The following is a 13,512-nucleotide window of genomic DNA, read 5'->3' as shown; positions in this document are numbered from 1 at the left end:
TCGACGCCCACGAACAAGGGGCATCTCCCCCCCTTGGATGCGGTTGAAATGCCTTTTGTTCCAAGACGCAATACGTGATAATAATGGGCTGTTGAATGCTGACTACTCCACTCCACTTCGACGACGTCACCCAACAATTCGACCGGTCGTGTAACTAGTAACTGACATAACTGACAGCTCGCAACCCCGGGGCCAGGGTCGCCGGCCCTACAAGGGGTAAACATAGGGCTTATGCTTGGCCGTGGGCCTGCCAATCCACTGCCATTGCCAGGACGTCGAGGCCGGCATGGACGTTGTTGGGATGGGCGTTGGAGGTGCTGAGCCTGGGCGCCCTCAGGGGCTCGAGGCTGGCCATCGGCCGGGAGGGGAGCGTAAGCTGGAGGCCGAGCGGGTTGTTGTTGCTGCTGGGATTGGCGGCAGTGGGAGGGGGCGCGGCATGGTGTCCCGAGTATCTCGACAGGCTCGTGGGCGATGCCAGTAGTGCGGGGTCGACGACCACATCGCCAGCAGTGGCAGTGGCAGTGGCAGTGGCAGTAGGGCTTAGGCTCAGCGGTAGAGGGAGAGGTAGAGGTAGAGGCATATCGTGGGCGGCGCGGGAGTGGGAGAGGGAGTGCGAGTGGGAGTGCGAGTGGGAGTGGGAGGAGTGATGGCTGCTGCGCCGACTCTTCTTCAGCGCCGGAGCTTCGGCGTTGGTGGCCGTGGCCGTGGCCGTGGAGGAGGACGGCTTCGTGCCGGCCTTGCCAGCGGCAGCCGATGACCGCGAGCGCGCGCGGTCCTTGTAGTGCGTCTCGAGATGCTGCTTCATGTTGTCATTGCGTGTGAACTTCTTATGGCAGCCCTTGAAGGTGCAGGGCACCGCCTTTTCCGCGGTATGGATCTTGGAGTGGCGTGATGCATGGCCGGAGGTCGTGAAGGTCTTCTCGCACCCGAGCGTGTCTCGATAGCGACAGCTGTACCTCTTGGGCCCGCGCTCCGAGACGGACACGGAGATCGAGACGCTGCTCCCACGCCGCTGCGTCTCTGCGTCGCCAGGGCGTGGCTGCGGATACGCTGCACCCACTGGAGCTGGAACTCGCCCCTCTGCGTACGACGACCGCCGCGATGCCATGGAGTAAGACGGGTCGGAGAACTCGTCGAAGGGCTGCATGCGGTCGCTGCTGCAATAGCCATATTCCGCGCGCTCCCTCTCGTCGTACGCTCCCACGCTCATGAACGAGGACCGCCGCCCGCCAAACTCGACCATGGAGATCGGGGTCAAGGGCGTGAGGGTATCGTTCGACGCCGTGTTCTGCGAGTCGTAGGAGTCGGCGCGCATCAGGGCCGGGGTGGTCGGGGACGCAGATGCACTGCTCGGGTTGGAATGACTGGACATGGATCGCCGCTTCTTGGAAGCATGACATGCGTATATCGAGGACGACGACGAGGAGGCGGAGGTGGAGGTGGAGGAGTAGGACGACGACGGGGAATGCTCATAGTATCGGGGTTGGGCCGGCTCGTCATTCAGCAGCGAAACCCTCTTGCCGGACGCGTCTTTGGTATGCATGCTGCTGGGCCGCGCCGCCTGGGAAAGAAAGTTCATATCTGGGTTTTTTGGGTTTGGGTTTTGGTTTGGCCCAACCGCGGTAGGAGAGAGGTCGGATGCGTGGACACGAGACCGAGAGGCCGTCCGGGTCGTTTAGTCGGGTACGAATCGAATGACGGAGAGTTACTCGGAAAGGGCGAAAGGGGGATCCGGCCAGTTGGTCAATTCGAGTGCAGTGGAGTAATTGAGTTTGGACGGGAAAAAAGGTGAGATGATGATGATGATGATGACAAGGCGATTGAGGTTAATATGTAGCAGGGAGAGACAATGTATTTAGGAGTGAGTAGATTGAGATTGATATTGAGATTGATTGCGAGTAGACGGAATTAAAGTCGTAGAGGGAGGGAGGGAGGTAGGGAGAGAGGGAGGGAGAGGGAAAGAGATTGAGAAGGGGTGGTCGTGGTGAAGGAGGGGAGAGGGATATATATGGGAGGGAGGTAGATAGGAAGGTAAGGTATATAGATAGGTAGATGGAGGGAGGAGTTTAGAGGGGGGCGAGGGAGGGAGGAAAGGGTACAGTGAGCACTGAGCAGTGTAGCGTAGTGTAGTGTACAGAGTGCAGTGTACGCTCTAGTGTCCAGAGTTGGAGTAAACATGGTTACCGTGTGCAGCGCAGCGCAGAGCTGCCAATCTACCGTATGTGCCAGGGATTGGGTGGACATGGGATTCTTGGGTTCTCCCGCAGTTGGCCATTGTCCCCACCATGGCATTTGCACCATCAGCGGCGCCGGCGTGGTGGCGTTTGGGCGTTGGATGGTGTTAGATGTGGGTGGGTGATGGTGATGGTGGTGGAGGAGGGCGGGAATGGGTGTATGGGTGTATGGGTGGTTAATTGTGGCTTGGCCTGGATGGTGGCCTGGGCCTGGGCGTTTGGTCGCGGTCGCCGGGTGCAGAGGGGGGAGGGAAGAGGTCCAGAGGGTACAGTAGTAGTACTCTGTAGGTAGAGAGGGGTGGTGGGTGGTGATTAGTGGTGGGCGGTAGTGGTAGTGGTTAGTGGTGATGTTGGTGGTGGCAGTTAGTGGTACGGTAGTGGTGACTGACGGTAGTGGTACCTCGTAGTGGTGGTGGTGGTGGTGGTGGTGGTGGTGGAGGTGGAGACAGTGGTGGAAACGCTCCAGAGGCCCCGTCCTGTACGGTGCAGCTACCTACGTACAGTAGTGCTGGAGATCTCGATGGTGGTGGTGCTGCTGCTGGTAGGCTGGTAGGTGCTGTAGACCGCCCCCCCCCCAAGGGGATGACAGCTACAGCTACAACTACAGCTAGGTGTAGGTACCTTATTCGGTACTGTACTGCTGCTACCCCATACTTGAACGTGAGGTCTACCGTTCATTACAGTAGTGCAGTAGTACCAAGTACCACATGCCTTATTATTATTAGTAGTAATAGCCTACACTTCTCCAGCTGCCACCTTATTTTAGTCTTGGTGTTCACCAAGTACTTCGTACATGTCCCAGTCCCAGTCCCAGTTCCAGCAAGGAGTACTTCCACTCTCTGTACCACTGTCCTGATCGGTACCGTCTCCCAAAGTACTACCCTCCAGACACGGTACGTAGCAGTCTATCATAGACCCCATCCGGCCTCTTGCACATCCCATTCACCCCACCCCCTTTTTTCCCTTTTGGTGCGCGGCTGCAGACCGACGTCGAAAATCTCAGTTCTCATTTCTCGCCTCTCCAGACCCTGCTTATGATACAGGCAGCAGCCAAAACCCCATTATCCAGGACAGCCGCTGAAGATTCCCACACGAGCCATCGTCGGGGGTCCCGCGTGGTTGCGGGCTGGCGTTGCTGCTTTCTTGCTTCTTCTCCATCTAATTTCTTTCCGCCATCAACCATCAGTAATCATCCTCAGCTCCAGACAATAATAATACGGACTATCGTGCATCCAATCTAGCCCTCCCCGCCCCCATCCCCACTTTTCCAAAGCAGCTTCGCTTTGCCTCATCCGGACTAGATGTTGCTGTCCGCAATCGATCGTCCGCAGCTGGCCAGGGCCCTTTTTTTCCAATTCAGGGCTTTTTTCAGTAGTTACGTAGGACGCAGGACGGAAGGGTTCGGCAGGGATTCCCTGCATCCGGAGGACAGAGGGCCTGCACGGCGACCGGGTGGCAGGGGACCGGGGACAAGGGAAGAGGCGCCTCTCAAGTCCCCGAAGTCTCCCCGCGCCGCGCGATGATGAAATGGACCGGGGGGGAGCTCTGAGTGTCTCCGCACGAGCTGCAAGCCAAGCGAACAGCCAAGAAGAGCCAAGACTGGTGGAGATATAAACAATCCTCCGCGGTACATTAGTACTTGTATAGTACATCGAAAAACCTGCAACGGGATAGTTATACACATATTTCTGGGGCCGAATAGGCCCCTTACATAAGGGGAGGACGAAAGAAGGGTCCAGACGGCCGTAGCGAGGGCCACCGGGGACGCCGGGATACCCTCCCCGGCATCTCCACAGAGCTGCCAAATTCCGTCAGTCACCTCGAGGCCAGAATTGGCCGTGGTAGCACCCAAAAGAGGGTACCCAGGTACCTCGCAGTACCTAGGTACACCAGAGTCGTGACGTCATCCACGCAGCAATGACCCATCCGACATACAAGGGCGGTCGACCACCCCTGCCCACCTCCCCTGCGCCCCCCGGCTCCCCATCGCGATCTCGATAGGGAACAACACACCCGCCACACGCTGCCACACCCACTGCCACACACGCAGAACACTCCCAGTCGCTTCGAAGCAGCCTCGAGCGAAAGGGGAGTCGCCAGAAAGCCCAAAGGGTAGCTCAAGCGCCCCCTCCCCACCGTTCGTCTGGTCCTCCAGCCAGGGTGCCGGTGTGCCGGGGCCAAGTAAGTCAAGCGAAGTACCTGGTACCTACTCCGTAAAGTAAAAGCCCCCCATCGCGGTGCCTGTCGCTCTCTACGCTCTGTAAGTACTACACTATCGTGTACATCTGCGGAATATTCCGTCTCAACGCAAATCCATCCAAATCCTGTCCAAATACCAACACAGGTCAGGTACTTATTACCTACCTATTAACAAACTAAACTAACCAGAATCCGCATCTAGATCTAGCCCTGAATTGTCGCCCCATGATCGCCCAATAGTGGCCCCATTACTTTGTAGATCGCTTTTCCGTCCATTGCTGTGGGCGCCAATCTTACCTGCTACAGGTACCTACTGCGTGCTCTGTAGGTTTACGGTACATGCAGCTTACTCGAGGGACTCAAAAACTCCCTCAACCCTCCCTCGATATGCGAACGGAGTATCTCTATCCTGTTTTTGCCAACCACGCTAAACCGCGACGGTGCACACCCGCACTGACTCGAGAGTCAAGTCCCCTTCAACAAAGTCAATGTTATTTGCGGAGCAGCGGACGGGCGGGTCAGGTCAGAAAGGTGTCCGTGGGTTGGGACGTGCCAAATGGCTCTGAAGGTCACTAGCTCTCTTATCTGCTTAGGGCTTATCTTCAGAACGGACAATCGCCCATTTGTAGCTATGCTTGCGCGGACGCAGGAAACCAAGTAGGTTTTTAAGGCTGACATGGCTCCGAGGTGGTGCAGTGTTTGGTATGCTTTGTGTTTGGCTGGTTTACGCATGTCCTTATCGTTTCATACATCGTTGGCACCCGGGCTCTATTATTTGCGGTAGATAGATAATTACCGGTTCGGAGGAACTCTCCGAGAAGTCTAGCTCTCCTAGAAATCAGGTTTATGGGTTTATTCTGGCTCGATTGGTTGCGAGATGGGATACCCTCAAATAGAGCCTGACTCGTTGATATTGCCCCGCTGGCCAAGCTTTATCCCCCTCTATCTTTCGCCCACCAAAGCTTCATCCCAACCCCTATCAACCGACACCATTTCTCCCATCTCAGTTAACAAAAAACCCATCTTCCTTCGAGTGTTCCCTCTCGTTCCCCCTCCACACAGACCCCTTCTCAAAAGCCGTCCCCTCAAACTTCGGGATATCATAAGTGCCAGCTGGATCCTTCCCAGTCTCTAGGATGTACTCCCCAATCTTACTAATCTGATGTCTAATCCACCCAAGCGTATTCGTCATGTCAAGTGCGACCTCCGGATTGGACTTCGCTGCGCCCCTAATCGCCGCCTCCATCACATGGAATCGACTAACACCATTCCGCAACATCATATCAAATGGCGTCGTCGTGCTGCCCTCTTCCTTATAGGAGGAGATACCAACCCTTTCCATATTCGGATGTCCGAAGAGCAGGCCGCGAAGCTCGTTCGCGTAGCCGTGGTAGTTGAAGTGGATCGGCTTATCGGCCGTGAACAATGCGTTGAAATCCTGGTGGGCGAGGGCGTGTGGATGCAATGATTCAGCCTCGAGGATCATTAGGTCCGTCACGTTGATGACTCGGACACGCATCGAGGGGCATATACGCCGGAGGACCGACGCCGCCACCACGACTTCAAACGTTAGTTCTGAGCCAATGCCGACGAGTACGACGTCTGGGTCAAGCCCGTTGTCGATCGAGGCGAATTTCCAGACTGAGGCGCCCGCTTGACAGTGTCTGTCCGCCTCTTCGATGGAGAGGAAGACGGGTTGTGGCTGTTTGGAGCCGACCATAAGGTTAATGTAATTCTTGGACCGGAGGCAGTGGGCGATGGTGGAGAGGAAGGTGTTCTGCATATAGAGGTCAATATAGATATAAGTCTCATTTTCTTATGCAATTGATACTCACAGCATCAGGGGGGAGATAAACTCTCGCCGCGCTAGGCTTCAAATTGAGGACGGCACCGATGAATGACGGGTTCTGATGCGAGAAGCCATTATGCTCTTGCCTCGTCCAAGTGCTCGTCTCAATATAATTGAGACTCGAGATATCACCCCTCCACGTGGTCTCAAATGCCATCTTAGTGAACTTGCTATACTGCACCATCATGGTATGGATGATGCCCAAGAAACTCTCATAGCTAGGGAAGACGCCCGTACGGCCGGTAAGTGTATAGCCTTGTAGAAAACCCTGGCATACATGTTCACTGAGAATTTCGATAACCCGGCCACCTCGGCCGTTTGAGAACTGATCCCATTGGAAATTACGGCCGGTATGCTTGAATATTCCATCTAGCTTGTTGCTAACAAGTTCATCAGGGGAGAAAATCCGAAAAGACTTCGGGTTCTCGACAATTACTTGGTCCATGAAGTTGCCAATGGCCTTCATGCATGATTCCTGACCTCCTTTCTCCACGCCAAAGTTCTGCCAATCGGGGACGCGCAGCTTTTCATGGTGCTTGTACGTCTCTACTCTCTGGCCAAGTCTCTTCTCGTTGTCAATTGGTATAATCTTTTTGATCGATTCAATTGGAGCGCCGCTATCGGTGAAGAGATCGGCTGGCCCATACGAGTGCAGCCACTTCTGCAGTTGTTCGAGCTGGTGTTGGTCCTTTTTGGCCGCCGATAGTGGAACTTGATGGGCATGGAAGGAGCCCTCTACGAACTCGCCGTCGACCTTTTTTGGCCCGCTCCACCCTTTTGGAGTACACAAGATCAATACCGGCCACTGAATAATAAAATTTCAGTATTTATTTCGTCAAATAGGGATCAAAGTGTGGTACCTGAGGCTTTAGAATGGGTTTGCCAGACCTTGCCGCCTTTTGGATCTTATGGATCTCATCTAGAGCCCACTGCATGCTTGCTGCAAGATCTCGATCCTATCAAGAGTTAGCATCGAGCTTCACTGCTGCATTAGCCAACTCACAATATCTCCAAGATCCTCAACAAAACGGGGCTGGTATCCATAGCCAGTAAACAGTGCGGTAATCTCCTTCTTATCCATACACCCAAAAATTGTCCGCTCTGAGATCTTGAAACCGTTTAGGTGGAGAATAGGGAGAACAGCTCCCGATTCAGCTGGGTCGATATACTTGGCAGCATGCCAGGACGTGGCAGTTGGGCCACTTTCTGCTTCCCCGTCACCAATAACACAAGCAACAATTGAATCCGGCTTATCCATAACAGCGCCGTAAGCAACTGCAAGTGCATATCCGAGCTCACCACCTTCGTGGATTGCACCAGGCGTCTCGGCATTGATATGACTTGGGAAACCGCTTGGTGTGCTAAATGTAGCAATCAGGTTATGGAGACCTTGTCTGGTTTGAGAATATTGTGGGTAGAATCGTTCCAAGCTTCCTTCCAGCCAGAGGGAGGCTAAAATTGATGGTGCACCATGACCGGGCCCAACAACAAATATGAGGTCGAGATCGTTCTTGCGGGAGAGATAGTTGAGATGTGCGTAGATCAGAGTAAGCCCTGGACATGTTCCCCAGTGACCGAGCAACCTGGGTTCGGTTGTCAGTACTTGATATTGACCATTCCAAATACTATCTTGTGAATAACATACCTAGGTTTAATGTCGTCAAATGTAAGGTCCCTCTCAACTTGTGTGTTGTTGCACAAAAATATCATCGCTATCCTAATCAGCTATAAGGATCGGGTTGAAAGGTTCTAATAAGAAATTAGAGCGAGACCGTACCAGCTGCAATATAATTGCTAGCCCTTCGAAAATCCTCAAGGCTTTTAAGATCCCCATCGCTAAGGTCCGCCTTCTCAAGCTGGACAGCTAAGTCAAGCACTGAATCTGGAATGTGAGAGTCCAACGCCGGTGGATTCGCCCTGTCAATCACTTCGCCGGGCATCTTGAAACTGCTGCAATCAGGATACTAGGTGAAAAGAGATATTTGCGGGGAGTAGGAGACGAGATTTAGAGGATATAAACAGAGAGGAAATTCAAGGAGGATGAAAATGAATCATATGGTCTATTGTATTGTGGTAAATACTTCTCGCCGCAGAATTGTAAACCTGATGATACCCTACTTCTCTGACAAGACGTCACAGCCCTAGGGATAGGAGCCGATCCACAGCCTTACGGGGTAAGCAGAGTGGTGATATAATATATCATTGGCCGTTTCCCTGCTCCCCATGACGATTAGGGGTTCTTGCATGCGAGTTGTGGATTCCGAAAAAAGCGGCAACGTCATAGTAGGCTGAAGTCACTGGTCCAGGCTGAGCCTTGATCTGATCAAGCTTGAGCCTCTTTAAACACAATGGCTCAATGGCAATAGACCTTTCGGCCCTGGTTGGCAAATAATATAACGAAGCTTACATGGTGTAGCCAACAAAAAAGGCACAATCTTGTTTGCGCTCCGTGGCCCGTGGCCTGATTTAAAGGGTGTTACCACCGAGATGATGCTTGATGTCTCGCTTATGATACGTGATAAGTAGCCGGTCCCGCCGCCCGCGGGGTCATGGCGGGGCCTTAGAATAGAGCTGCAAGAAACGCCTGACTTTATTGCCAACTATACAGAAGCTACAACAAATTCCTTCCTCGCACTTGGGATAATAAACCAAACGAATTATAAAATCGACACGACCTCCCACTCTTTCTAGAGTTCTCCGTCAGTCAAAACCAATACTTTCTCTAAAACCAAGCTCATTGAAAAGCTTCCATTACATCATCGCCTGGTCCCGGTCCTATTTCCAATCCCAATCGACTATGGCTAAATCCAAAATAATCCTCTCAATCAACGCAGGATCCAGCTCTGTTAAAGTTTCCATCTACCTCTCCTCCTTCCGTCAAGAGCCAGAACCAATCGCAGAGATACAAATCAGCGGGCTCACCGCACCACCGCCACGACTCAAATACATCCGCGGCCCAGAAACAATATGCAAAGACAAAGAGCTCTCGGGGGAGGTAAACTCTCAGAAAGATGCCCTGGAACGAATCCTAGACGAATTGATCAATGATAAGTCCTTCCAAGCTATCAACAAGAAGGAGGATATCAATGTTGCATGCCACCGCGTTGTGCACGGGGGGGATTACGATTGCCCTAAGATAATCAACGACGAGACCTACAACTACATCCAAGCGCTGAGCGACCTCGCACCCCTTCACAACGCCCCCGCGCTGGAAATCGTCAAGTTCTGCATCAAGGAGTTGCCGCAGACGCGGAATGTAGCAGCGTTCGACAGCCAGTTCCACCAGACAATTCCGGCGCATATCCGTACGTATCCCATCAACCAGGAGATAGCGAAGTCGAATAAGCTGCGCAAGTATGGGTTTCATGGGATTAGCTACTCGTTTATTACGCGTAGCGCGGCACGGTTTCTGGGGAAGAAGGAGAGCGAGACGAATTTGATTCTGTTGCATCTTGGTTCCGGGGCAAGTGCCTGCGCGATTAGGAATGGGAAGAGTTGGGATACATCGATGGGGTTGACGCCCCTGGCTGGCCTTCCAGGAGCAACGAGGAGTGGAAGTGTAGACCCTAGGTAATCCCTCCATCCTTAGTCCTCCCCCAAAACCCCTCTGAGAAAATGTCAAGGGCTAACCAACTCTCCCCCATAGCCTAGTATTCCATTATGCTAGCGACGTCGGCAAACTCTCCCCGAATTCCACGGAATCCCTCCACATCTCCCGTGCGGAAGAAATTCTCAATAAGCAATCAGGCTGGAAATCCCTAACAGGAACCACCGACTTCGGAACCATCGCCTCCTCCCAAGATGATCCGACGATGAAACTCGCTTTCGACATCTTCGTCGACCGGGTCTGTGGCTTCGTGGGAAGTTACTACGTGACGCTGAGGGGAAATGTCGACGCGCTAGTCTTTGCTGGCGGCATAGGGGAGAAGAGCGATTTGTTGAGACGTAGGGTGACGGAGGATATTGCCTGTTTGGGGTTTGCCGTTGACGAAAAGAAGAACTCGATGAAGATCGAGGATGTGGTCCAGGATGTTGGGAAGGATGGTGCGAGACATAGGACGCTGGTGTGTCAAACCGATGAGCAGGTTGAGATGGCGAGACATTGTGCTATGGATGACACGCTTTTTAATGGGACAGCCGGGTCGTGAGAACATGGGGGGTTTGTTCGTTTTTGATATTGGTTGCTTGCATGACAATCAATAGATGCCGCATCCATGGCTATGTTATTACCGTAATTTTGAAGATCTCTCCTATGCTCAAGGTCTGTCCGAGGTTTGTCGATGGAAGCCTCAAAGGGAGTGGGTAGGCTTAACGCCGACTAAGTGCCTTCGGAACGAACAAGTCGTCGTCATTGGATGTCAATAGATAGTATGAGATAAACGTTTATTATCCAATCCACTATTATAGCGATCTAGGGCCCTTCGTGCTGCTGAATACACAAACAACTCATCGCTTGGAAGGAAACTGCCAATTTCCAAGAATTTCATAAACATGTGTTTCATCATAGGCGTGAAATGCAATCCTGATACCCCATTGCGCCCCCCAAACTCCTACAAGGAATGATTACTCATGGTAAATTGTATCCTCCGTTAATAGCATCCGCAAGCTGCGATGTATTAGGCCGGTTCTGCGCATATCGTTCATAGCTGTCGATGTATAGCTCATCCAAGCTCGTGGTATTTTTGACATGTTCATTATTTTCCACGGCCTCCATCCAACATCCCCATCTGCTCCCTGGAGTTGGATCTGGCCAGCCTCGATAGTGTTTCATGACTCGCGAAAGGCGGATCATCCATGGTGCAAATTGTATGTCAACATAGGAGAGCTGTGGGCCTAGGAAGAAGGGGCCTTGTTGGTCTGAAACCTCGACGATTTTCTGTATCTCTTCTTGGAGCTTTTTCGTACTCTCGGTTTGCTTGGCAAAGTCCTGAGCTTGGAGGACCTGGTAGAATGCCGGAATGATATTCCTGTTTATCTATTCAAAGTTAGTGACTTGTATGGCAAATGGCACGCGGGAAGCCTCACATGGTCACTCCATAGCCTACATGTAGCTCTAAGTTGAGGGTTTCCTTGGGGAAGGAACGGCGGACCTGCATTCAGATCTTCCAACTTTGAATTGTATTAGTACATAGAGGTGTTTGAGATAAGTCTGACTTACATATTCCATCAAAACCGTACTCTCACCGCAGCCCCAATCTCCATGGCGAATGCCAGGTACCAAGCCTCGAGGGTTGACATCTAATAGAGCCTGCGGCTTTTTGTAGGGATCAACCTCAATATATTGGTACTGGAGTCCTTTTGCTTCAAATGCGATCCAAACGCGCTGAACAAATGGACTACGAAGGGTCAGACAACTGATAAAGCTAACTTTACTTGCCCAATAGAAAGTAATTCATGGGGTGAGACTCACCAAAAACAGCTTCCAAAAAGTTTTAATTCATGCTCTTTTGAGTGTTTCCTTACAGTTGCCAGGGCATTGCCGCTGGCCTTCTTGTGGTAAGTCTTCTGTGCGGAATTGTCAGTCATCTTTGTGAGCGTTGATATTCGGTCTGAGAAATGCGGAGGAAAGAAGATGAAGGTACTAATTGATGAGGTCTAAGGAGATTAGGGTAGGTAGGGAGTAGATGTATTGTGACGAAATTGGCGCGGAGTTATGTCGATCGTCAAAGCAAAGGGTCCGATAGCCAATGACGACAATTGAGACCCGAGCGTTGTTGTGACCACCACCTCCTCGCCAATCATTCTAGTGAGGAGTACGTCGTATCGAAAGATGAAAACAAGACTAATGTAGGAATTGTGAAATTTCGAGAGCAATACCTGCGTTTTTTTGTCTTCTTTATCTCTCTTCAGAAGATATCGCTGGACACTGTTCTTTTTAACTCGGTCGCTCTCCACCAAACCGTGTTTATGGGGCCCCGGAACGCCATCGCCTTTACCATTTCCCCCATTTCCATTGACTCGTTGAATTGTGTAATATCGCTGACCAGTTGCGCCTGGATGGTTTGGAGGCAACGTAGGATTAACTAGCGACATACCAAATTGCTGCTGTTGTTGACTTCCTGGTTGACCTGGCGCGAAGAAATTATTTCCTTGGGCTGGATCTTGAACAGGGCCATCATCTGGCTCGAAACCTGCGCGCAACATAGCCCCTGGGAAGTACTCTGTGATCTTGATCTTGACATCGCAAAGATCCCGTTCCCTAGCAGTGCGTTTGCGCTTCTTCTTATTCGGGTCATCGGATTTCGGTGTCCCTGGGGGCCGTCCCTTCAGTCGACAGTCCCAATAATGAGACACAAAAGGTTTGCGCTTGTAGCGCTGGGTCGAACGATGCGAGTACACATTATCGACGTGTGGAAAATATGTTTCGAACCTGCTCAAGCCATGTTAGCGAATGCATCATGCGGGTCTGGGATAACCTACTCTTCCTCACTCAAGGTAATCATCTCATTAACATCGAATAGCTTCTGGCGCCATTCGCCAAGATCCGGCGGATCTACGACAATTCTGGTACTGAGGTGGTGACTATTGCTCTTCTGATCGACGCCTTCTGGTGCACCGAATAAATCATCTTCTTGCTGTAATCGACCAATTGAGTTGTGTTGGATGGGGTTCGTGGTTAGGATACCAAACTGCCCGCCATTACCGTGCTGCTGCGGGGTATGAGGGCTTTCGGCATTCTGGACGTGGAGAGGGCGGTGTCCATGATTGCGTTCAAACGGATTCGGGCTCTGATATGCATGGCTGTTCGGATCTTGCATTCGAAGGTCCTGGTGGAAGACGGGGTCGTTATCGTCGAGGCCGGTGAGATCGAGGCCAGCCTGTGGTGGGAGAGCATGATGGGCGAGGTGGGCTTGACCATGCTGAATTACCTGCGCGGCTTCCGGCTGGAGAGGGAGCGATCGATATGCATTTGGGAGCTGCTGGTGAAGGACGGATTCGGTCTCCATATTTGGGATGCGATGCGATGCGATGCGATATCAGAGCACGGAACATCCGTCGTGGGAGCCCCGTCTGTTGATGCCGCTTTACGAAGGGGAAGTCCTCGGATTCTGGAACCTCGACTAGGAAGATGTCGTCTACCGGAGCATCGGGGCAGCTGGTGCAAGCGCAGGGCGTGTATATCACGTGATGATATCAAATGGTGAGGAAAGGTACCTGCGTACCTCTGATATCGTCGGGGAGCATACAAGCATTATTGTCTAAAATAAGCGCTTACGGGGCTTATTTCCT

The 13,512-nt window shown here is 52.2% G+C and overlaps 4 protein-coding genes across 4 annotated transcripts; 1 reads left to right on the top strand and 3 right to left on the bottom strand.

Moving 5' to 3' along the window:
- Nucleotides 1-229: 229 nt before the first annotated feature.
- On the bottom strand, nt 230-1,543 carry BP5553_02078 (uncharacterized protein; the record flags this gene model as incomplete). Its single annotated transcript, XM_032010701.1, has 1 exon — nt 230-1,543. The coding sequence occupies one exon, from the start codon at nt 1,541-1,543 to the stop codon at nt 230-232; it is 1,314 nt and encodes a 437-aa protein (XP_031874755.1).
- A 3,893-nt stretch (nt 1,544-5,436) lies between these two features.
- On the bottom strand, nt 5,437-8,222 carry BP5553_02077 (D-xylulose 5-phosphate 6-phosphate phosphoketolase; the record flags this gene model as incomplete). The annotated part of the gene is made up of 6 exons (XM_032010700.1): nt 5,437-6,210; nt 6,269-7,087; nt 7,143-7,238; nt 7,286-7,865; nt 7,928-7,994; nt 8,060-8,222. 6 exons carry the CDS (start codon nt 8,220-8,222, stop codon nt 5,437-5,439), a joined length of 2,499 nt encoding a protein of 832 aa, XP_031874754.1.
- Nucleotides 8,223-9,079: 857 nt separating this feature from the next.
- On the top strand, nt 9,080-10,588 carry BP5553_02076 (putative acetate kinase; the record flags this gene model as incomplete). The annotated part of the gene is made up of 3 exons (XM_032010699.1): nt 9,080-9,852; nt 9,929-10,426; nt 10,486-10,588. The coding sequence occupies 3 exons, from the start codon at nt 9,080-9,082 to the stop codon at nt 10,586-10,588; spliced, it is 1,374 nt and encodes a 457-aa protein (XP_031874753.1).
- A 261-nt stretch (nt 10,589-10,849) lies between these two features.
- BP5553_02075 (Uncharacterized protein) lies at nt 10,850-13,229 on the bottom strand (the record flags this gene model as incomplete). Its single annotated transcript, XM_032010698.1, has 6 exons — nt 10,850-11,257; nt 11,308-11,391; nt 11,441-11,618; nt 11,693-11,787; nt 12,100-12,652; nt 12,703-13,229. The coding sequence occupies 6 exons, from the start codon at nt 13,227-13,229 to the stop codon at nt 10,850-10,852; spliced, it is 1,845 nt and encodes a 614-aa protein (XP_031874752.1).
- Nucleotides 13,230-13,512: the final 283 nt, after the last annotated feature.

Source organism: Venustampulla echinocandica, assembly GCF_003357145.1.
Source record: "Venustampulla echinocandica strain BP 5553 chromosome Unknown scaffold_0, whole genome shotgun sequence".
Classification (NCBI taxonomy): Eukaryota; Fungi; Ascomycota; class Leotiomycetes; order Helotiales; family Pleuroascaceae; genus Venustampulla; species Venustampulla echinocandica.
This window is presented reverse-complemented; position numbering and strand designations above follow the sequence as displayed.